The sequence below is a fragment of the Ostrea edulis genome, chromosome 9 (assembly GCF_947568905.1).
Source record: "Ostrea edulis chromosome 9, xbOstEdul1.1, whole genome shotgun sequence".
Taxonomy (NCBI): Eukaryota; Metazoa; Mollusca; class Bivalvia; order Ostreida; family Ostreidae; genus Ostrea; species Ostrea edulis.
The window spans coordinates 47,835,707-47,862,449 of record NC_079172.1 but is presented as its reverse complement, the minus strand read 5'-3'; the positions used below and the strand labels follow the sequence as shown (position 1 = coordinate 47,862,449).

The 26,743-nt window shown below is 34.4% G+C and overlaps 1 protein-coding gene across 2 annotated transcripts; it reads right to left on the bottom strand.

Moving 5' to 3' along the window:
- Window positions 1-742: 742 nt before the first annotated feature.
- Window positions 743-26,084, bottom strand: LOC125659592 (bromodomain-containing protein 8-like). 2 transcript variants are annotated; one of them, XM_048891317.2, is made up of 20 exons: window positions 26,003-26,084; window positions 22,275-22,368; window positions 21,309-21,378; window positions 20,149-20,198; window positions 19,780-19,899; window positions 18,977-19,057; window positions 17,030-17,145; window positions 15,381-15,457; window positions 14,336-14,497; window positions 12,819-12,966; window positions 11,974-12,096; window positions 11,535-11,632; window positions 10,787-10,928; window positions 6,226-6,275; window positions 5,943-6,106; window positions 5,606-5,686; window positions 5,321-5,389; window positions 3,958-4,135; window positions 2,906-2,989; window positions 743-1,195 (listed from the first exon to the last, which is right to left on the bottom strand). In XM_048891317.2, exons 1-20 carry the CDS (start codon window positions 26,013-26,015, stop codon window positions 1,103-1,105), a joined length of 2,013 nt encoding a protein of 670 aa, XP_048747274.2. In that variant the 5' UTR covers window positions 26,016-26,084; the 3' UTR covers window positions 743-1,102. The 2 variants fall into 2 exon arrangements, with proteins under 2 accessions (XP_048747274.2, XP_048747273.2); XM_048891316.2 differs by lacking the exon at window positions 26,003-26,084 and adding an exon at window positions 24,623-24,692.
- Window positions 26,085-26,743: the final 659 nt, after the last annotated feature.

Below are 26,743 nucleotides of genomic sequence, written 5' to 3'. Positions count from 1 at the left end.
AATTTAAAAAAAAATTCCTACGTGGTTTACTTGAAATTGCCGCAGTGGTTCTGGATAGGAAGTTGTGAAAAGAATATTATAAAGGGAAATAACTTGGATGCTTTTCAAAACTTGCATATCATATGAAGACAGGTAAAAATATTGAATACATGTTGATTTGGCATTCCATAGGAACTTTGGTGGATTTTGGCCCATATAGCCCCAACATCTTCCTCTCTAAAGGCCATCATCATTACCCATGAATGAAGTAGGAATAGGAATCCTGGACCTGACATCACAAAACAGAGACGTACTCAGTAGCTAAAATGACACCTACATTGTATATCAAGTGAGTTTATCCAAGTTTTATGATCTCAGATCTTGACCTTTGTGCAAGCTTTCATTACTGAACATTTAATTAAAATCTCTTGTCCATAATGGCTACATCCATTGTTTGACCTTGTCCTTTGACCCTAGAAAATTACAAGCCCTCATTCAAAAGGCTTAGTTTTCCAGTCATCTATAAGATGCTTATCCAGTGTGAAACTGAAATTCAAATATATGATAAACAATACCCTGGAGATGCTGCCTTACAAAATATTTTAAAGGTTAGATTTTTATGGTAGAAATTCTTCATTTTCGTACACAGATTTTGACTTTAGTACAAGATGTTCCATGATCCTGGGGCCAGATCTCTGTTTAAAACAACTGTGCAAGTCCCATTGAATTCTGATACAAAATAAACCCTAAACCTTGTACACAATGAATTTCAAACACTATATTGATTTAATAGCAATGAAAATAATACATGTACTTCCTTGATAAACACATGCAAATGAGTGGGCTTAAATACATGTAATGTAATATTCACATTTTGGCTTAATTTAAAGCCAGTGTAGTGAGATGTTAATCAATAGGTTATACTGTGTATTTGTACCTGTAAACCACGTCAAAGTCTCATAAAACCACAATTTCCTTGTGATGTTACTGTATATTTCTGTATTCACTCTACAACAATTGGTAACATGTCTATAGAGTCAAAGAGAATATTGTCACATCTGCGTAATGATAACGTTCAGACTCATGGTCTCTGTCCACTAGCTCTAGGCGATGAATCCCAGCCTTATGTGTCGTCTGCTCGCGTTTTCCTTTTCTTGGTTTTCCCTCCTTCTCCATGTTGCTCTGATGATGTGCGTCTCCTTTTGCTGTCTTCTTCCTGAAAACATGGTGAAAATCATTGGAAACATTGTAATCAGCACATTCACAATTTCCATAGGTCCTCATTTGTCTGTAGATACCTATTTATACACCAAAGATCACGGAGTACTCAACCCTTATTTTAGCACTGCAGCAATATGTAAAACCTAAGACATTTGGTAGGTAATTGTTCCTTTGTGACTGTTCAATTCTCCACCCCAGCAATGTGTAAACCTACGACATTTAATAGTAATTGTTCCTTTGTGACTGTTCAATTCTCCACCCCAGCAATGTGTAAAACCTAAGACATTTAGTAGTGACTGTTTCTTTGTGACTGTTCAATTCTCCATCCCAGCAATGTGTAAAGCCTAAGACATTTAGTAGTGACTGTTTCTTTGTGACTGTTCAATTCTCCACCCCAGCAATGTGTAAAGCCTAAGTAGTGACTGTTCCTTTGCTAAAAGTGCAGAATTAGAAGTGAAAGTCACAAGAGTGCGGATATCACCTTTAAATGATGTTCCCACGTCACGGTAGGCATCAGAACGATAAACAACCCTCGCTGCTACGACCTGGGTGCCGTTTGTAAGGGTTGTCAAAATGTTTTTTAAACTTGTTGTCCTTCACCTTAAAGCTGGTGAAGTCTCCACACCAGTGAAAAATGACAAACAAATCTTCATTCAAATGCTCCTATCTTTTTTTACAAGACAATTTTTTTTATAGTTATATGGAATACGATACACAATGTATGTTTTCCATATTGTAGAACTCTTGTTCATGTCTGATTCTGAATATTTTAGCTCATATAATCATAGTACACATTAGATTAACATTGTGGTAAAATATGTGTTGAACCTAAAATTATAAAGTTTGTCATTAGCTGCCAGCTACTTCTAATTGTAACCTTGGTTCAGGTTCATGGTACATTGTTTGCTCAAAAGCAACCCTTGTGGTAAGTGTGAGTAGACATCCACGAATAAAGTGTATTTCTAGAGATGCAATTCGTTTTCACTTTTTTCAGGCCACATAGCCCAAACCTGGAACCAGAACTCTAGACCCTAGGGATTTTGAGTTTTACAATTTTGGTAGAGACAATCAAGCTCATTATAACTATGCACACAATTTATCTGTTAGGTGTTAAAAAATCAAGGAAAAGTCAATCTAATTAAAATTAGATACTTTGATCCCCTCACATAGACTGGAAGTTTATAGCAACATATCAATATCGTGGAGCAGAAAAGGTCTAATTTTGATCAAAGAAAAGTGTTTTAATATTGAATGTGTTTACACAATGTCATGTGATCTCATTTCCTGGAGCCTGAATCTTTGGTCCAGGCGACAAGAGTTTCACAATGATAGTAAAAGCCTCCATGTTCAATGTAAGTACTCATCTAGATTTTGTGCTTGATATCAAGAAGTAAATGAAATAAGATCTTTACAAATTTTATGCATTTTCATCAAGTCCTCTTCTGTTTAGGAAGCTGAGGCCCTGGTCCGGGGGCTGTGAGTTTTACATTTTTGGTGGGGGCCTTCTGTGCGCACATTTTTTATCCTAGATAATCTGGAGTAAAAAACACGGTATCCCTGCATACTTTTCATGAAGTGCAAACACGCTGCATGAAGTACATGTAAGCTGACGTATAGCTTCACAGTTCATGCCCTCATGTATTTTCAAAAATGAAATTTATTTCTTAACTATCAATGCATGTAGAGAGACTGATCCATTTTGTACCTTATCACTGGTGTCAACTCGTCTGGAACCCCTCAATAGTTTGGTGTCTGTGGTCTGAACCATGATCTGCGTGCTCACATATTGCTACAAATGTAAACAATAAATATACTGATACAAAACTCTTAAACAATATCAGTCAAAGAATTCAATGTGCAGTGTAAGTTAGACCTTGATGTTTAACCTTGAAAAACAATAGGCTGTGCACCAAGTTTGATGATCCTAGCCTTTTGAGTACTGTTTTTATCTGGTCCAAAAGTTGAGATGGACAGACAGCTGTACCATATTACGACCCATCTATGATGGGCATACAATAACTTAAAAAAGACTTATGTACTGTTAACCAACTTTTATTCGTGACTACTTTATTTCGCGATTCACCTGTGGTAAACTGCTTTGCCGTAAGTAATTTTCGCAATCACCAATTACAGACATTCAACGACTGGTTTGCAATGAAAAATATTCGTGACGATGAGCTTCTCACAAATCTCATGAAATTTTCTCGCATGCGAATAAAAGTTAATTTACAATATTTGTATGTACTGTTCTTTATAAAAAATTTCATTGAAATTGAACAAAAACTGTAGTGGGAGTAGAAAAACAAACTTGCACTACACAAACTTTTGAAAACAAGGTATGTTTTTGAAACTGATGCCCCATATGACAGCAAAGTAATTTTGGTACCAAAAGAAAGGTCTTGTCACAAGGAATACACAGTTATGTGAAATATAAAAATTCCATCACTAACCATTCAAAAGATATGGTCTAGGTTAACAGTTTAAAAAAACTAGATCAAGTTATGGCCAAGGTTAAATTTTTTTGTGGACAAGCAGACAAACAGAGAGACAGGCAGACAGACCAAAAACTATATGACCCCAAATCTCTGATTATGGAGAGGGGGGAACAACACTACCAACCCAGCCTATATCCTATGATGGTATAGCTCTAAGGATATAAATACAGTACAAGAAAGGAAAATTTGATCTCATGGCTGATGTAATATCAAAGATAACCTCCTCTCTATGGAAATAGTTATATTGTGTACATAAATATACCTCGATGTGTTGCAGGACATCATTATACATCTCCACTGCCATCTTGTGGACCCTGTGGTTGCAGTTATTGTACATAATGGCATTAGTAAACATCAGCATCATGTCACGTTGGAACTCCGACGTCGTCCGGATTACCCCACTCTCGATGTTCTTCTTAATCTGACTCAGATCCATCCGCCTGAAAGAAGAAAAAAATATGGTCATTACTGTAAAATAAGTTATTTCCGTGCAGGTTTGATTTTCGTTATTAGTAAACTACAATATAGAATTTATAAGCATTTTTCGAACACAAAATCTGATTCTAACAAACACCGTCATTTCTCAATAAAGTACAAAAATAAGTAATTCTGCAATAAACGTATCTCTATAAAGATACATTCTTTTCACTGCATTCTTAGTGAGGTTTGACCTGTGACTTAAATGACATGGGAAAGCATATTACAATGAAAATGAGGAAATGCTAACAGTTTTTTTTGGATAAGCCTTTACAACAGAGATCTTGAATCACAATAGGCATTGGCAAGATCTGACTAAGATTTGTGTCCATAGCTTACGTAGGAATCTGTTACTATGCCCGCTAAGTGAATAATGTCTCAATACAAGTGAAATATTCTGGAGAAATAGATTTCATTGTTGAATATACATTTAGGGTATGAACTGTGATCCTTCATGCTGGCATACTTTAAGAAGTACATTTGTGCTTTAAGAATAATGTGCCCATTTGAGGTGTCGCAATTCATACCCTCATGCATTTTCAACAATGAAATTCATTTCTTATATTTACATTCTACTTTCATTTCTATTCAGAATTCCCAGCAGGCATTAGCTGTCATTTTGTCACCAAAAATTGAATTTAATGAAAATTGCTCTATATTGTACATGTATATTTCAGTAACTACACCAGTAATTAATTATTTCAAACATTTTTTAACCTCAAAGCAGGCGCATGAATGTGTCATTTTGGTGATTAAGTAATTATTGTCTTGCAAGACAATTATAATTCTTCCTTATATATTTCTTTACACTAAAAGTGGGTTATCTAATGCAGTTTATTAGGCTTCACTTGTTGTTGAGTAAAATAAAGGTTTTTATTAGCCATTAATATATATTCCTTCGCCATTGAGAGATTTTGAGTAAAAATGCTTGCCATCACTTTCACAGCTAATGCCCCTTTAAAATAGCTGTACCCTATTTATCAAGATTCACATGCCAATTGTTTACAACTGCAGCACGTTCATGAGGAAAGGGGAAACCATTGGAAATATAAATTATGTCTATATACCCCAAGTTAAACAAACAATCAGAATATACTCTGGTATGAAGTGTTACACGTTTAAACTTGACTGCATAGGAATTGTTTTACCTGTGAACAATGCTGGTGTACCCTGGGGCAATTTCATTAGTGACTGGGTGTAGGAACACATTTGCATACCTGCGTGTGAAACAAGAAATACATGTACACTAATGGTTACCAGGTTTTCAGATTATGACAAACACTTTCTTGTCATAACAACATATGAATCACAATTAAAAAAAAAAAAGACTGGCATTTGACCAATGTAATAGTGAACTTCATTTATTGATTTGCTCTGTTTAAAGATTTACAAACTTCTATTTTCCTGATGGGTAGTACTTAAGCAATACTGACTTGTGATTGGCTGCAGACCTCCACACCAGCATGATGGACTTCTTCCAATTCTTGTAGGATTTCTCATCTTCTGTGTCACTGCTACAATATAAAGATGAAAAACATGTTTAAATTTGAAAAACTTTCCCCCAATTTGATTGGACGGGGAAAGGAGGACAGATATTCTAAATGTTTTCCTCTTTGAATATAAATAAAAATATCCATTTTTCCTTCCTAATAAAATGCTATAAATGTATATGTCATTTTTTTTAAAATTCTAATATTAAATGAAGTTTCTTCCCAAGGATTAAAACCTTCCATATGAAATTTCTTTATACAAGAAGAAAATTGCCCTGACCAGTGTGACAATGGGCTGCTTGGAATGGACTCTGTGAATGGTACAGGGGTAGGAACATTAGTAATGTTTCCGGAAATGGACGTATCGTCACTTTCACGGGCAGTCTCATCTTCAGTCGTGTCACCATCACTCAACCGTGATGTACTCTCCTCATCTTTAACTCCCTAAAGGAAAAAATAATAATAGTGATTTTGTTATCTATAAGTTTAATCAAAAATAAGAAATTCATTTTTAACCCCCCCCCCCCCCAAAAAAAAGCTGCAGTTGAAGAATTGCAACAAACCATGGGCTTCTTCTGTCTCTTAGTACGCCTTCTCCTTCCAGACTGCCGGCCTATGAATGATACAAATGTCATCATACCATTAAATTCATACTCTAAATGTCATACTCTGAACCTGAAATTGTTTCCCCCTGCACTTTTAATGCTTTCTCCTAACGACTGAATTTCACACTGTATATGTATATGTTAATTAATTACAGTATGTAATACAAATGACTAACTAGGAATAATTGTTTTAGTACACTAAAAATGATGTCTTCCCTTCCATTTTTCGTAGTTTTTAAAAAACATTTTTAGGGATCACATAAGATATGATAGTAAATCAATTTTGCCATCATACCAAATATCAAAGGCCTATGTCAAAAGACAAAAAAAAAAGTTATGGTCCTGACAAATAAAATGCTCTAAAAAATCTATTATTTGACCTTTAAATAAAAGGTCATGGTCAAAGGTCATCAAAAATGGCACATGACACACTTTCCCACATATGAAATATCAAAAGTCTATGTAAAAAAAACAACAAAAATGTTAAGGTCTGGACAAAAAAAAAATTGCCCCAAAATTCGATTGACCTTTATAAGGCCAAGGTCAAAGGTCATCAAAAATGGTATGCAGCACAAAGTTCAATCTGCACTATGACAGGAAGCTGTAAATGTAAACTTTTTTTGGCCCAGTGATTCTTCAAAAGAAGATTTTTAATGATTTTTCCTATATATTTGTATGTAAAACTTTTGATCCCCTATTGTGGCCCCACTCTATGCCTGGGGGCCATGCTTTTAATAAACTTGAATCTGCACTATGTCAGGATGCTTTCATGTAAATGCAAACTTTTCTGGTTCAGTGGTTCTTGAGAAGATGATTTTTAAAGATTTTCCCTTTATATTTGTATGTAAAACTTTAATTCCCTATCGTGGCATTATCCTATCTCCAGGGGCCATGATTTTACCAAAGTTGAATCTGCACTATGTCAGGAAGCTTTCATGTAGATTTGTACTTTCCTGGCCAAGTGGTTCTTAAGAAAAAGATTTGAAAGCTTTTCCTTATATATTTGCATGTAAAGCTTTAATCCCCTATTGTGACCCCATCCCACCCCCGGGGGTCATGGCTTTAACAAACTTGAATCAGGAAGTTTTCATATAAATTTCAGCTCTTCTGGCCCAGTGGTTCTTGAGAAGGTTTTTAATGAACCCACCCTATTTTTGCAATTATCTCCCCTTTGAAGGGGGCATGGCCTATCATTTGAATAAACTTGAAAGTACTCCTCCTAAGGATGCTTTTTGTCAGGTTTGGTTGAAATTGGCCCAGTGGTTCTGGAGAAGAAGTCGAAATTTGTGAAAAGTTAACAGACGGACAGACAGACGATGGACAACAGGTGATCAGAAAACCCCATTCCCTCAGTAAACAATTGTAAAGCCAAACAGCTAAAATTTCTAAATATAATCCTATGTTCTGTGGGAGAAATAACCCTAGGCTCTCTCGAAGCCTAAATTTTTTTTCTGAATTCAAAGTATCAGTAGGTCCATACCAAAAACACACCTTTTCTGTAATAAATCTTGATCAGAGTGAATAATTGTCTCTGAGTCAACATCCCTCTCTTTAATACTAAAACATGACACAGAGGTTGAAAATATTGGACATGTTGGAAAACATTTCCATATATGGTTTCGTGACTTCTGAAACCAAAACGTCTGTTCCAATAAATTCTGTGAAAAACGTTGACACCAAAACCTAATACTGAGCTAAATCAATTTTTCACATGTGAATGTAATAAATAATGCAATCTGACTTCAGAAAAGTCCCCAAACAATCATAACATTCCTGATCATGCACAACATTCTAACTGAATTACTGACAAAACTGTGTGGGTGGTTGTCTCTCCTGATTTACATGTACTTTTAGATGGGTGTTTGTATTTTATCTTTGAAAATAAACATGAATGGGTATAGTATACACATATTGTGACGAGAGTTGTTTTTATGATAATTTCATTCCATAAAATTATCGTTTACTACATAATTTTATTTAAAAAAGAAACAGTCATGAAAATGTCTACCGATACAGAGCCAATGTCTGATTTGCCTGCTGACATAATGCAACAGCATATTCACTAAGGGGCCAAACTGGCTTTAATCTGACTGCACAAGGTTCAGTCACAGTATATATATGCACAGTATTAGACATACACACCCCCTGTGTATAAACTAATCGATATGCACATTTCAGTGGTCAGCAGGACAGCACACTTAGACATTGACTGCACGCTGTTTTACGCTTGTTAAGAAAGTCATACACCACAGAAATCCGAATTACAATGCTTCAGACAATATTGATTTTCTGATGTCAGGACTAGAAAAATCATCCATTGATAATCAATAAAGATAAGAAATAGTTTTAATTGAGAAAGTTTGACACACTGAATTTTTTCTAATAGAAAGGTAATTTACTGCAAAGTACTTGCTGTACTGAGCAGAAATATCACTGAAATTGATTATTTACATACAGCTAGGGAATTCAATCCTCTGTACGATCTTGAGATTACAATACAAAGTTACAAAATGCTCATGATAGTAAATCCTACATGGTAATGTATCAACATGGCAAATATCAGATAATAAAATGTGATATTGACATGGTGAACTTTTTCTATTAAGTCTGACCTTGACTTTACAAGACTATACAAGGTTATATGTAAATCATAATGGTAAGGATACATCTTCATTATGGTATGCACTAACTAATCAAATATCATAATCCTAGGTTCAACAGTTGCAATGATACAGCATGGACAAATTTTTCTTGTAATTTGACTTTCATATTACTACTTGAGATCATACAAGTTCATATGAAGGTCACACTAATACATGGCAAAATCTTCATGTCGTGGTTCACCTACATGCTATATCATCCAAGTTGAAATAATAAGAAAGATTAGGTGAGTAAGGTGAGATCACGATTTCAAAATGAAGAGGAAACATAATTATATCGAAACAATTTAAACTGCAAACACCCAACCCCCCAGAGCTCCAGTTAATTTTTTTACCACAAAGAGTATTTACTCCCTGATTTTCAAATCAATGAGTATTTTGCTTTTCAGAAAAATTCAAAAGGGTATTTTGTTAATTTACTGATTATCGTTGCTCTTTTGCACAGAAGATGTCACCAGATAAACGATACTTCTTCCGTTAAACTTGAACTTAAAGTTTATACTAAAAGGCCGCTCCAGCAATTTACGGGGAAAATCCTTTGTAGTTCTTTTTATTAAAACTATTCATTGTCATTTGGAATTTGATATTTATCATTGATGCATTAAATTTGAATATGTCAGACACTCAAGTCACATGACTATGATCCAATTTTGTATATCATTCGTCCACGATCGATAATACAAGGGTTTTTTATTTCCCTGTGCTTTCGACCGCACACTAACTCTTTAAGAAAGTATAACATGTAGGCATATATAATAGTGTTTTGAGTTAACTCTTCCAAATTTTCTAAATTGTGATTGTCATCCAAACGTATTTCATAGCGCTAAATATCATGTATGATCAAGCCCTGGGCTAACCTCAATTCATATGAATAGATAATTCATATTTATATCATACTACATGTATCACAAATACGCGGACTAATAAGCATTACTTTGGGAGTGTAAAGCGTATTTACATTCGCTAATGAGTAATTATACGCATGATTTTCAACTTAAATGTGTATTTGGTAAAATTTAATGAGTATTTACGCTGATACGCACCTTATCTGGAGCTCTGCAACCCCCCACAAAAAATCACAACATGATTAATGATGAGAACCATAGTCCATCTCTGTGGAATGTCACTCAAAGATCTCAAGCATCAAAGTCCACTCTACCAGCTACATAAGTACATTGTATAATCAGAAGTTTCCAACACCAACAAACACCATGAGCACTAAGCACAGGTTATCAACCAACTCATAACTCAACTACAACTATCAGCTTCACTTATATCTATCAGAATTACCTGTAGCTACATGTATCAGGATCACCTGTAGTTATTATGATCACCTATAGCTATCAGAATTACCTGTAGCTGTTTGTATCAGTATCACCTGTAGTTATTATGATCACTTATAGCTATCAGAATTACCTGTAGCTGCATGTATCAGTATCACATGTAGTTATTATGATCACTTATAGCTATCAGAATTACCTGTAGCTGCATGTATCAGTATCACATGTAGTTATTATGATCACCTATAGCTATCAGAATCACCTATAAACTACATAAAATAAATCATAAAACCCTAAAATACATATACTATAGTAAATCTCTGTAACTTTTCAACTCCTACAATGGCTGTAACTCCTAATTATAACAAACTTCCTTTGTCAGCTATGCACCATCAAATTCACATTTTGTTGAAAGAAACACTTGTCAAATCTCTGGTATATCATGACATTGTTTCTTCACCTCACTTCAGATTGATGGAACATAATTACACAACAAGTGCTTACACAGCAACGTTTAGCTGCCACTGCTAACAGTAATGTTAGAAGTAAAGCAACATGAGCAACTGCCGTCATTCTTACCTCGACTGCGTCTGCTGCCAGGCTTGATGTCACACTCGCTGACTTTGGAGGAGACACTGCTGGCTGGAGACATCGGCTCCTCTTTCAACATCTCCTCCTCTAACTGTATGAAGCCTATGTCTGTGGATTCCTGACTCTCATCCTATACAAAATTCAAATGTTTCTGACTTCTCTTCATCTGATATACGTATACCTGCATTTTTCCCAACACTAAACATTGCAAAGTACTGTAAATCATTTTATCATTTGCGAGCACTTTATTTTTATTAAATTCAGGAGGTTATATAGATCCAAATCTAAATTTTTTAAAATGTGCAAATTTATACTGCATATGGAATTTACACATCCCTGGCAAACAAATACTGCAAATCACTTACATTTAATGACACCTTATTTCTTCAAGACCTTTTGAGATTTATCAGTGAAATGCAAGTTTTGTGAATGTTAACATTTTTAAATACTTCAAATATACTAGTTTGTATTGTGAAACTTAGTTTTGCAATGAGAGGGCTTTGTGAATTTATGCAAAAAAAGTTCTTCTTAATGAAAGGTGATCTAAAATAAATCCTTCAAGTATTCCTAAATACTCTCATGAGAAAGCTTATCTATGGAAGCCTGGCACCAAATCTCAAGACACAGTGATTTGTAGTTTCTATTGAATTACACAGACTGTGGGATAATCTACTTTAACACAACACCCCCCCCCCCCCCCCCTCTGAGCAACCTAAGCAGGAATAAACTAAAGCACCTGGTCCACATTAACCACTTCCTCTTTGACTTTATGCTGCAGAATCACTTCCTGGTCCTCAGATACTTCTACTTTCACATCTTCTATCTCCACAATTTCTGTATCAAAATAAAAATGTTGCATAGGAGTAGATGAATTAAATTTTTTCATAACAAAAGCCATTGAACACAATAGGCATATTGTACATTATTTGCAAAGTTAATAAGAATTACTAATTACCGTATATGTAAGGAAATAAGTTTTTGTTTTAATTCACAATTACTACTTTTCAACACTTTCAAATAAATGCAGCATTCACACAAAGATAATTATGAAATATTAACTTCCTAAAATAATATCTGCATGAGTTTTCCATTAAAATATCAATAAATTCAAATAATTCATAGTTTGTAGATTTGTTCTAAAATGATTGCCCCTCCCCAATCACTCCAACCCTTACCTTCCTCCACTGGGATAGTGTTGTTACTGCTAGGGGTGTCCATGGTCGTCCGACCCACTTCCTCTTCAACTGCTGCTTTACTCTCTCCCCCTTTGTGAAGAAGTTTTGTCAGTGTTGGAGCAGCTGCAAGGGAAGAATTAGCGTCATGTGGGTCCTACTGTTCTTCAGATGACAACTTTTTATTCTATTTATTCCCACATAAAATTCTGATCTCATACATGTATTATGACCCAAACTCTGGCCCCTTGGCGTCGTGACTGAACCAAACTTGTTAGGGTGGTTCGGAAGGGGTTGTCCCCCTCCCTTATGGGAGAAAATATTGAAGCATTACAGGTAATGTGCAATTTCAAGCACATTAAATTCTTATGGAGAAAAAAATAAATAAAAAACGGATTTGATCCTTCATATGATACACTTTTGAATCCCCTTTACCCAAGGATACTTTATGGCAAGTTTGGTTGAAATTGTCAATGTAGTTTTGGTGCAGAAGTAAAAAGTTTACAGATGAATGAACAGATGTACAGACAGACTCCGAACAACAGGTGTGATTAGAAAAGCTTTCTTTAGCTTATAGCTCAGGTGAGCTAAAAAGGATTGAACTAGCATTCACACAATCAATACCCAAATTAACCTTCATGCCCCCCTCTGACCCTGACCTTCACTTAATCCACCTATTCCAAGTTTAATCATTTATTGAATTCTGATGTATATTTTCATGTAACAAATTCATATATCATGTCATTTGTTTGCCTCACCAATAACACACAAAAAAATGTCACTACATGCAAGTATGTGGGTATTCACCTCATTTTATATGCACATAAAGAAATAAACATTTTTCTTACTACTTGAGGGGGTTTGATCAATAAAAGAATCAGCACCGACAGGCTCAATCTCTTCTGTTTTCCTTACAGGTGTTTCTGTAACCGTAGTAACTGTGGTGGGCACAGCTGCCACTGCTGCCTCTGCTTTGGCCTGTTGTTGTTCAGTTTTCTGATTAAAAGTAAAAACCATCATATCATACAACACCATGTGAGAAGCAATCAATATACACTGTATAAACATACATGTCTGTACCATTAGTCCAACAGACATACCCACAAAACGTTACTTCCTGTTTGTACAGTGTTGTCTTATGGTTGTTCAAGTTAGCTTCCAGCATTGAAAAATGTCACTTAATGATAATAAAGGTTTACAATAAAACTAGGGATGTCAACGAGTACTGATCATCGACTAAATTTTTCATAGTCGAGTACTCATTAAAAATAGCTTTTTAGTTATGGTCATAAACTTTAAACGCTTCAGTGTTTTGGGAGTATAAATCATGTAAGGGTAAAGTCAAACTGGTTCATCAGCTGGACACTTAGAAATAGGCTCTTGACCAATAATATTGACCAATTTATTTTTTGAACAAGAATAATAAAATCATGCATTGTTGTACATACATAGGAAAGACCTTATAAACATGTTTGTTTGTTTCTTTTTATGCCTTAATTACATTTTAATTGTTCCTTGTTCAACATTTCATTGTCGAAATAAAAATGACCGTTTATCAGCTTCTTTGTCACAAGTTGGTGATTCAGTTGGAACTAGGCCACAGTTTTTAGATTGATTATGGGTCTAGTGTATAACATGCCCTTGTGTATAACCACACACCCTCAAAGTTAATTTCCTTAGAAAAAATGCACGAAGCACCCCCAAAATTTTCTCAGAAAAAAGCATGCCCTATTAAACAAGGGCATGTTCACAAAAAAAAGATAATGAAACAACATAAAAATTCATAAACATAAATTAAAATGAATATCTTATGCATGCTGATGTACTTTTCATGCTAGCGTACTTAAATATAAATAAACCCAAGCCTGTCTTTCATAATATTGTATCACATTGTTCTAGCTGTGTGCAATTAATATGATGTCTTTAATTCAATTGAACAAATTTCTAAACGGCTATCCAGATAAACAATCATTATCAGCAGCCTTTCATCCTGTGCACTTGGCTATCCGTGTGCACTGAGATGACTTAGGTACACTTGCACCCTGTTTGTCCGTTTTTTTACCGAGTACTCAACTATTGCTCGACTAAAGCCTCTGAGTATTCAACTAGGCTATCCGAGTAAAATTGACATCCCTAATTTAAAACATATTCTGATATACTTTTTACTTCCAAGCATATGAATTGATAGTAAAATATCTAATCTTTTTTCAGTACTTTCTATATGAATAGGTAGTACATAAATTTTTATTCATCAGTACTCTATTTCTTGTATGCAAGAAGATCAGACCTCCATTCCTACCTCTCTGATAGAAGATCAGACGTCCGTTCCTACCTCTTTGATAGAAGATCAGACCTCCGTTCCTACCTCTTTGAGTTCCTTTAGATCCTCCACTTTGCTGGTTTTACTGGAGAGGAGGGTGGTCAGTAGGCGGGTGGGGGAGGGGGAGGGCTTGGGTTTTTCTTCTCCAGCCAAGCCTGGCTCAATCTTTACAGTTAGAGGCTCTTTAATGGCAGGTTTCTCTTCAGTCTGAATTTAAACAAAACAATGCATCAATAGATTATCATTTCAATCAGTGATTTTTCATATAACAAACAGTAATACATGTATTTGTGTCATGTTGAGAGCAGTACAGGTTGGATATCACAGGTTCCTACAATGATTGTCATTGGATATCGAGCTCCAGGCAGGCCAAAGCTGACATGGGATGAGATAGTAAAATGAGACCTAGAGTCTACAGGACTGGATAGGATCAGTCCACTGGATCGCCAAGTATAGAAAAACAAACTTCGACCTCAACAGGTCAGCCAGGTCTCACCCTTTCAAAAGGATTAATAAAAGGCCTGGATAATAAAAATGGGTGATGATGATGATAAGGATGATGAAACTGGCATTTCAGCATCTATTAAAAGTATTTTACAGTAACATTTCATTTGCAATCTAAGTCCCACAAATACAAATTCTATCCAGAATTGTTTTTCATTAGTTTGTATACATGAAAAGTACTGTATATATGAATTCACTTTTCTTCATCAGTCCATATTCTTAGACTCAAACATTTATCAAGATTTCAACCATAGTCTCTTTATCAGTTTATACACATAACAGGAGAGATAAAAAGATCTACTTAATTATCTAAACCCACCACAAAAGTCCCCTTTAATATCTTATAGACCTACACAATCTCAATCTCTCTCTCTTTCTCTCAAATCCAAAATATAAATAAAGATCCTCACAAGTAATAGTAAAACAAAGACAAATCAGAACACCGAAAATAACTCAACCGGTTTCATTCTCTTCAGGAGTTATGACCTTATTGCTGATTTTCAGTATTCTGATTTTTCTCCATATATATAAATATATATATTTCTATATACATTGTATACACATGTACACATACACATTCACTTACTGTGTCTGAGACCTCTACAATCGTGTCTTTATTATCTGTATCTTGGCTCACTTCCTCAACCTCCATCTCAGTTTGACCTATCAACAAAGTCAGTGAATTTCTAATTTTGCCTTAAAATCAGTTTTCTTAAACACTTTATGAGGTCACAGATACAGATATACAAATAATTTTCTATGAAATTTGCATTCACATAAAGTTTACAATATCTTACGTATTGTCGACAACACAATGTGTACAATTTTGACAACAGTTTGTTTACACACTGCCAATGCATGTACCCATCAAAATTAACAATCCTAACCCCTATACTCCACATAAATTAATAACCCTAAACCCTATACTCTACAGAAATTAATAACCCTAACCCTTGTACTCCACAGAAATTAAAACCCTATCATCCTAAAATTTGTACTCTACATAAAATAATCACCCTATTACCCAAATCCTTGTACATTGTATGCCACACAGATTAATGACCCCTTTCACCCCAACCTAAAATCCTAACCCTACCGGTAATTTCTGTACTCCATGTAAATCAAGCATTCTCAGAACATTGCAAAAGCAACACATGCCCCTTACCAGTGCCCCTATTTATTTGAGATATTATTATACATGTATGCAGACCATGTAGATTTGAACAAGTGGATGGATATTTCTTTTGTAAAACCAAGAAAAATAATTTTAACATTTTGTAAAAAGATGTGGAGATCATAATCAGATGGACTTAATAAGTTGATTAGACATTGATATATCTAATTTATTTAAAAATTTAAAAATCATATAGCTCTAACACAAAATAAAATTTAAAAAAAATTGAGACTCTGAAGTAGACTGAGTACAAGAATTCATTCAGTCAACCTGAGAATAAATTTTACATTTTTTTTTTTCAATTTTGGAAGAATTCGTCTTTAGCAAAAGTGAGACCCAAAGTGTATCTACTCATCTAATAACCACCAATCAGATTTCAGATTCCTAAGTTAAAGCATATTGTAGAGAAAAGTCTGGAAAACTATAAACACCAAAGCGTGAAAATCAGCCCACTGTGACAAACCTTAAAGCTTGATCTGTACACATTAGCAAATTACACAACAATTTTCAGCTGTCAAAATCTAAGCATCTGACTTTTTTAAAAAAGGCTGATATAAATTGACTGAGGACTGATGTAGGATGTGATAAAAAAACACCATGTCATGATTTCATATCATTTGCTTATAGAAAATATGTAACAAAATATTTCATTAATTCAGGATTATAGTGTTTAAATTAAGAAATAACAAAGAAATAGAATAACTACATGTACAGTGTATATTCCTTTTCATGAGAAAGTAATAGTAACATTTCCTGTAATGCATTCTAGCCCCTTGTGATGAAATTCAGGAATATACATGTACCAATCTATGCAATTACTGCATAAAAATCTTGTCTCATAATGCCCATGGTATCAGAAATCTGAAAGGATGTATTATCGACTAAAGAATGCAAGAAAAGTGTTTGAATACAGCTGAAGACAGATGGAAAAGATTGAGTATATAATACTGTATTGTTCATTCAAACCCAGTAGTGTTCCAGTATTTCTGGCTCATAATGAATAAAGAGTCACAAGTGTATGGTTTGTATAAATATACGATATACTAAGATTGTAATCCTACTTTCTGATGCAGACATTTGGTAGGACCCGGAAGGAGTGGACTCAGATGTTGATCGAGACATCTCGGCTCGAGACATCTCAGCTTCACGAGCTGCATCCTCAGCTTCCTTCTTTTCACTGAAATTGAATAAACAAACCTTTGTCTATCATTTTAAAGGCATATGGCATTTCCATTTGCTTCCATTTTCTTGGTGAACATTCAGTTGTTTTGACTTCACACACTGGGGCTACATATTTATTCACACAATAATCCTATATAAAACATAATGGTCCTATAGGGTATGTAATACACTGTATTCTAACACACAGTTGTACAATATACTTTATTATATGACAGAATAATTCGTCGCTTTCTATTAAGCCAAAATCCAACAAACTAGAAAAGAAACAGTATGTCTCCATTTGCATTTGAGGTGAATACCACACAATTATTGACAACATCATGCTTTAACTACCTGTGGAGTACAATATTCACAGAGTCCAGAGGGTGAATATTGACAACATCATGCTTTAACTACCTGTGGAGTACAATATTCACAGAGCCCAGAGGGTGAATATTGTACTTCAAGAGTAGCTAAAGCATCGTATTGACTGAGAAAATGTCAATAATTGTTTTATCATATGATTGAATAAAAAACATCAATGCTAGCTGTCCCATGGGGATTCGGGTTAGAATAGGTCCTCGGTACGCTCTTGCTTGTCGTAAGAGGCGACTAAATGGGGCAGTCCTTCGGACGAGACCGCAAAAACCGAGGTCCTGTGTCACAGCAGGTGTGGCACGATAAAGATCCCTCCCTGCTCAATGGCCATAAACGCCGAGCATAGGCCTAAATTTTGCAGCCCTTCACATGCAGTGGTGATGTCTCCATATGAGTGAAATATTCTCGAGAGGGACGTTAAACAATATTCAATCAATCAATGCTAGCTAGTGGAGCCGATGAAACAATACCTTGTCAGTACTTTTACAACTAGAGTGCAAGAACTAGATGAAAGTGATAAGAAATGCGAGATGTTGTTTATAACATAGTTAGATGATTCAAAACATTGAAGCCCACTACTAAAGCTTACCAGAAGACACCTGCTCACCCAGTAAAGATAACAAACAGTTATAAATCTCATAAATCCTAAAAAGAATATGGAATTCAGAGCAGGGCAAACATGGACACCTGGACATACCAGAGGTACGATCAGGTGCCTAAGAGCAAAAAGCATCACCTGTTGATTGGTCACAATCATGCAAACCTTGTTGAAAGTAATTAGATACACAAAGTTTCATTGGGTGACCAAAAATAATAACCAATCATATCAATTGGAAATTCCCAATCTGAATTTGGTCTGATATTGGAAAAATGAAATGTTATATTTATATATGCATGTAGAGGTGACCATAACATTCTATTTCTTCTAGTTTATTGCATATCAGACAATCAGAAAGCTTGGAATTAATCATGTAATAAAACAGTGGATTTTTCTGATTTTACCAAAACCTTTGACTACACATGGCACTCAGGTCCATGAGGGTTCTTATGGTCCATTACCATGACAATGAGGAATCTTATGGTCCATTACCATGACAATGAGGAATCTTATGGTCCATTACCATGACAATGAGGAATCTTATGGTCTAATACTGTGACACATAACTTCTGATATTTGGAAGACCAGTAACTTTTAATTCTAATCCTGGAACTTGGTGAAGGAACAGTCACTAATGTTAAACACTTTTGGTTTGATTGACACTGAGATGGTATCAAGAATCAAATCTCAGCCTCCCAGTTGCAAAGCAAGCATCAACTAAGTTCATTTCATAATGGTACATGTATTTCAGCGTATATCATATATATGCATCTAATCTTTGTGAGTTAATTCAGATTTCAAATGCATTACATGGAAAGTAGATTATTCAAAAATAAGTCACATTTTACAGTACACCTTTTTTTTAACCAACCTGAGCATTTGTTGGTAGAGGGCCGGGAGTCTATCATCCCACTGTCCACATTTAATCATCTCCACTTCCTTTTTCAATTTCCTGCCAAAAATGAAAAATAAAGTTACATCCACAAAACTGAGAAATGCTTCATCAGTTCACTAAACTGCTTTAAAGGAACTGATTAACAATTTTCCCCAAAATTTTGTTTTTCACTTTTAAGGATCAAAATCTATTGTCTAATGTGTTTAAAAGATTTCACATAAAAATTATGGGTATACATTATCACAGAAGCTCATCTTAGAGAGTTTATTATTTGTTTTGTAAACAAAGATTGCCGTATGTTATTGTTTACGAAATTTTCAAAAGAAATGGATATCGATCTAAGTTTATTATATCTTTCACATTTCAAGCATTCTTTGGGTAAGATGTGTCATTTAAAAGTTAAAATTTGTGAGTATGCAAAATTAACATGCTTTATATTACAAAATTAACATTTCACTGGTGTGTTTGTATACATGAAAAGACTTGAGTCTTTGTTTACATAACACAAATTTAAGGCTAAAATATTGCTTTTATTCTTGCGTTCAGAAGGTCAAAATTTTGGCTGTCAATATTAAATGAGTTATATTTTTAATGTTTAACATAAAAAATGATTTTTTTTTCAAAAATCGTAAACTAGTCCCTTTAATAATGACTGTCTAAGTAATGAGGCTGTAATGAGCAGCAGACTGAGCACTTGATAAGACTGTAATGAGCAGCAGATTGAGCGCTTGATAAGACTGTAATGAGCAGCAGACTGAGCGCTTGATAAGACCGCTTACTTGTACTTCTGCTCCTGTTCTGTGACTACCTTCTTCAGTTCTTCTATCCGCTCGATCGTTAATTTCCTCATAATCTGAAGACTGGGAGTCTCCACCTCACCACGGTCCCTGCCCTTCCTTCTGTAAAGAAAGAAATTAGGCAGTTTGTTAAACACGATAACCAAATGTGTAATCTTTTTTTTGTATATTGTATATATCTATTCATCCACAACTTTTTCTTAAAAGATGTTGAGGTATAACAGCCTAATTTACACACACACACACTTTTTTAAACCAACAATGCATATAAATATATAACAACCAGTAATCATAAAAATTAGAATATTTAACACATCAAAATCATTAAAATTAGAAATATATTCATCTTACTTAGGTGTTTCTACTTTCTCTAGAAGTTCTGCATACTGTAAGGCACAGTTCTGTAATAAACATTATACATTTTTGTGATATGTCACCAATTACAATTATACGCAATGTTTACTCCATGGTAATTATCACAAACAGCCAGTATACTGCAGTATGATTATCAGAAAATGATTATGACCATACCTATATCATTTGAAATATATGTAATACATGTTGTTACAATAAATGGACTTACAACTCAATGATCCATAATTCCATATCACAATTCTTGAAAGAATAAAATCTTATCAATGGAACATCAATTCTTATGCACTTAAAGTAATTCCACCCTCCTGTGGCGTCATACGATTTTGCAAAATCAATTATTTATTTAGATTTATGCATGATAGGAACTTAGATTTTATTGGAAACTTTTCTGATAGTTACTGTAAAAAAATCTTGTTAAACATAAACTATTTCAAAAGTGTAAGTTATATATGAATATTCAATTACAGTGTATATGTTTTAAAATATTGAATCCAAGGGCATTAACTCTGTTTACAGTTATTTCTTTGTCAAGTTCATTATGTGATAGATTTTCTTTATCTTTCACTGACATTTTTAATATTTTTGTAAAGAAACAGTTTCATGAAATTGTTATGAATACCATTCTATCATTAGGACCAGTTTTTGTGAACTTTTGATGATGCGGTTTAAGGGAAATTGAAATTTTTTGAGGTTGATATATGGTTCTGTTTGAATATGTCTCACGTCTTAAAAAGTTTGATGACCTATATATTTTATTTGATAATTAGTTTGAACTCTAATAAATGGAAATAGATACATTTTCTATACTTTTATCAGATAGTAAACTTTAAGATCAAAGATTAAAGTGTATTAAGTTTTTGTCTGTTTTTCTATCTCTATAGCTATCGGGTCTGCATTTCTGTCTGTCTGCAACATTAACCCTTAGGCTAGTCCCAACTTTTGAACTATACAAGATAGAGACCAGACTTGGTGAACAAAAAGGTCAAGTCTATGACTGATAAAGGTTAAGGTCATTATTAAGGTCAGAATAAACTTCACCACAAAAATAATTAGCAATGCTGAGGGACAAAGCCTTTCACAAATACATCTTACTTGTTTATATACATTCATTGTGCTCACAGAGTAGAATGCATTACCTTCTGAGAAAACCATTCCTGCGGTCTGTTGGGTTCTCCATAAGCTCTGATGGCTCTGCTTACTGATACCCTGTGAAGTAATAGCATGTCTGGTGAGGTGTGTTTGGCAATCTCTCACCAGAGGGCGATCTACACAAGCTTCACTTTGTGGAGCGTAGCGTAACGCCCTCTGGTGAGAGATTGGTGTGTTTGGGTAATAATGCTATACTACTGTAGGAACTATATATCTAGCAGGTATAACTCTAGCAAAAAACGACATCAAATAAGAATGATGCTCTGTAGTTAACACAACACATGGTGTAAACATTTTATGACTTTATTTATAACTGAAGTTCAAGTCAACAAAAAAAAAAAAGCAAATAAACTGAATGATTTCTTGTCTACATAACACACTGTATTCCATCTATTGTATAATTTTTACTCCAATAATATTGTTACCATTCTTGAAGAAGGAACCACAATTCTTGTGTTCTAACTCACATACAATCTTGTGGAAATATCTAGATAGTGAGACCCAGTATATTATTCCTATTCATAACAATATCGACAGTAGGAATCGCATTGTAATAGAAAATGTAGTCGTTAAATAAAGGTAAAATTTCGTGAAATTACACGAAGTTAAAAATCATGGCCATTGGTCGCATCAGACAGATGGTCGTTTAATACAGGTACAATAGATAGGGTAACACCTGGGGGGAAATTTTTTTTAACAGTGGGTCGCTATAGCAGTTTTGACCGTAAATTAAAACACTCATTATATGCCATATGTATCAACAACAACGAAAACGTTACAGAAGTATCTTTGCATAACTGAAGTTTAACTTGCTCATTTTGGAAAACATGTCTGCATTTGCATTTGACTGAAAAGTCAATTTTATTTGTCCAATGCAATCAGATGATCATTAATGCCTGTCCCTGCTTTGTACAAGAATGCTGCTTTCACACAAGAAAATGACTGATTCTTACCAATTCTGATCACCACTCCTCAAAACTGAGCATGCTAGAGCCAGCCTCTCTCTGATCGACCATTTATCCAATGGTACATTTCCCAGTTTATACTCTGTAAAAATACATGTAAAAAATATCTATAGACAACTGCTGCTTTGTCCCATACTGAGGCAACCCATAGACCAATCTAATTAGATTGCCCGTTAAGTGGAGCATCCCTTCATGACCGTCTAACAGGAAATGTTATGAACATATGCATTATTTAGGCATAAATGAGGGATGAGGCCAACTTCTGTTGTAGAAAATCAAGATGGATTAGTCCATCCCAAAAACTTGTAAACAATTTTAATAATTTTCAAAATACACATCAGATTACATAAGAAAACTTTCACTTAATTATTCTAAACAAAAATGAAAAAATTTGAAATAAGTAATAAAAAAGATAGATGAAATGTTACTGAATATAAAGGTATCCATCTGCTCACGTACAAAAACAAGTAGATATTTTCTTTGTACAACTCAATACGCAAGTTCCAAGATATCAACTCTTCTGTGATGGAGGTACATTCAGTATTACACTGAATGCTTGGGTGGGTACAAGATGTATACATATGTTATAGACTAGCTATGTAAGTAAGGATAAAAGTTATGAAAGCATAAATTTTGTTTATATCAGTCGTTAAACTGACCATATGAAGAATATTTGTTTAAATTAGGCCATTAAATTGAATATGAATTTATTTTTTTTTATTTACTCTTCTGCACGAAGGATACTTTAATCAAAGAAAATTGGTGATTATCGATTTTTATTTGAGCTATTTCATTATCAAATAATCATAAACTCACTAAAATTGTGTGTCCCAGCAGTTTGGGTGGTTGCATGATGTCTGATAATCATCCTTAAGGCAATATATGAAGGCAGAGATAAGCAATTGTACCCACCGCGTATGGAAGAAAGTATGTTTTGCGTCTCACTGTGCGCAAGAGTTCCACAAAGGGAAAGAACTAGTGGGCAACTCAGAAATTGCATATTAGATGAAAGCAAATAGTTTCATATTAAATATATCATATTCAAATTTATATCAATGATGTTTTTCATGTAATATACTGGTTTTACAACCACAGGACATCATAAACCGCAGAGATATGTGATGTCATTTTTAAATGTACCTGTAGTAATGAAATTTGAGCAGTATGCAGATGTCAATGACATTCTCGGCGCATGAGAAATCATAAAATATTATGTAGGCCGTGATTTGAACCCCACTCAAACAAAACACAAGATGGAAAGCACATCAGATCACCAGAATGTTAGCGAGACACTAGTGTTTAAAAGCCACAAGAAAGTGGAGGGAATGACATCAGAACCAAAGATGGGAAGGCCATAAAAAAGAAAAACAGCGAAATCTTGAAGGTAAATAATGTAATGGATGAAGATGAAGTTTGTGCGCCGACAGTTATGAATACATGTTTTTTATTTGCATTCTACATCATTATGAAAAAAGATAATATTATGAAACTTTGTTAAAAAAAACACAAAATGATGGTTTTAAATAACAAAACAAAATCAATGTTTTTTTCTAATGAATAAATGAGTTATTAACATTGTCTACAACTTTTTGGGACAACCCTAATATATATTGTTATGAGAGTAAATATGAAGTATTTATCATGTAGAAACTACTTTCAATTCATATATCTCCTTTATCCCATCCCTGCCTTTTTCTGCTGTCATCATCATCTCTCCCCCCCCCCCCCACCCTTCCCCCAGAAAAGGCATCTTGTGTATAAAGGAAAGATTCCAAAATATATTAAATGGACAACACTATGGATACCAACTGACCAACAAACAGGTGCAAAACATCTTGCTGGAAGGGGGGATAACGTGTATGTGGTTGGGGAGTTTCCCTTATTGCTGGGGGGGGGGGCTGGGGGGGCTTAACATGCATACATGGTTGGGCAGAAAGACATCACATACGATGTAAAGTTTGGTAATTACCTACTTTACAGCTACATGCATAAAGCATCAAATCTAATGATTCCCACAAAAGCAACATTATTTTTCGTAAAGAAACGGGACAAAATCCAAGTAATGAGAGATTGCTGAAGCTTGTCAAATGTCTTTTTTGCTTTTGTGAATTATGTACATCCCAAAGCCTCACAGATTATTTCTGTATTGTTAATTGACACGAGTGGTAATGAAACCATGATGTTCATAATGTGTTTATAAAATTATTTCAATTACTCAAAGCTGGCTGACGAATGACAATTTTAATTCAAACACAACGTCTCAAAATTTGTGCAAACTAACTTTACATAATATAACAACATATGAACACAAAGTTAGCTCATCAACTTACATGTACCTGAATTCATGCACGTTGTCAATATACTGGAATTCATAATAGTTCACCCTCTCCCTCTCCATTCTAATATTACTTTCACTTTATCCAGAAGTCTGTATTGTTAACTCGTACATAAAATCCCAGTGTTTAATTGTTGTAATAATGCGATATTTAAAAAAATATTTCACCAATTTACTTTAAAATAAATAGGGTTTGTCCTCTTACAATGCCACAGAAGTATGTCAAGTGTGATAATTCTCAGTGCAAGGGTTCTCTTTAAAGTTTGCCCACAAGCATACATACAGCAGTGATGCTATATCTCCTTCTCAACTAATTGCGCGAAGTGATAATAAGTAAGCTTCATATTTACTTGTAGTTGTAGTTATATGTGTACGCTGAGGTAATTGGTATAAGAAAGGGAAAATCTGGTTTTCTCTTCTTGACCTTTGTCAGATGAACGAATGAAGGAAAGTAATTTAATGTAAACATGAAGTTTATTTTTTTGGGGGGAAAATACTACTTATTTTAAGGGAAATCATAATGGTGCAAACTGTTAGCACTATGCACATTGAAAAACACATTTCTGGCGATTTATCTGATCTGTGTAAAACAGGTTGGGAACACTTCCCCTATAGCGAGATATTCTCGCTAAAACGCAATTATCCCTCTCTAGTGAGAATAAATATATCCTGTACAACCGAGAAAAACACCCGTGGAGTACATCTCTTCGTGATTCACGTGAAAAGAAGAAAAAGTGCTAAAATGTCTGATACTTCTGCAAATATATTAATCAAAACAAAAACACTCACGATGTGTATTGGATTTCAGACTACTTCCCTCTTACGCAGCAACTTTGATATGCAATTTCATGACTATGTTGTCAATTTCATAGAAACAATACGCATCATGTTGAGTGTGTGTCGCACTTATTCAGCGTTGCACGGGATTTGCCATTATTTTCAATAAAGACGCCAAAACACCTGTTTATGGTAATGTTTATTTCTCGCTAAAGAGGGATAATCGCGTTTTAGCGAGAATATCTCGCTATAGGGGAAGTGCTCCCAACCTGTAAAACTGTAATAGATCTTCAATTCCAAAAAAAAAGAAAAGATATGAAATTTTAAATACAAAACATGCTGAACTGCCAACTGTATGGAAGAGTGTAATGATGATCTTAAAAATAATGTAAGAAGAAGAAAACAAACACTTTTGCAGAAAAGCTTAACACTAAAGCCACACAAAGACTCCAATGGGAGATAACTCGCTCGCATTCTAAGTAAAAAGATTTGCACTCCCTACGTTAAACGTTAACTCAAATATTGTCATATGTCAAATTCTAGTACCTCATGAAAATCGATACGTTTGCTATTTATAACAAAATATACATTTATTGTCACTTACTTGGCATAGCCATTTTTACACGCTATTAGACAGGAAACTTAGCGCGCTCGTTTGCCGGACCTGAAAAACCGAAATAGTAATCATTATATTTCCGGAAAAATACACTTGTTGTGCCTAACACACAAAAAAAATCTCATAATAATCAGGGGCGGATCCAGTAATTGCGGTTACGAGGGGCGCCACTTTATGAGGCAGGGGTCTGGGGGGCGAAGCCCCCGGAAGCTCCTGGATTTTACAGATTTTATAGGGCTTGAAATATATCTCCTATTTAGTCTTTTGTACTATTTTCTATAATTTTTTATGAGAAATTATAAAAAATTATAGAAATTTGCGTCATTAATAAAATGACGCAAATTTTAAGGGTTTTTGGAAAAAAATTAAGTTATCCCAATAAATCAATAGATTTTGTCATTTATACCTCCGGGAGTGGAAGAAATTATTGTTTCTTACATTGTTTAGTACATTTTTCTAAACAAGATACCACGATTTACCTTAAGTTTGAAAATGTTAGGGGGGGGGGGGGGGGTCGTGATTCTGATCTAAATAACTTGAGCAAATTTACAGATTTTGAATATTACCTCATGACCCAACATTATTGCCTGCGAAAAAAAAAATCACACAATGGACACATAAATATAATCAATGACTAAAATTATTTTGCAGTCACATTATTTTTCATTAATTACAGAAAAACCCTTAACTGGCACTTCATCATAATCAGATATATTAATATAATAAATC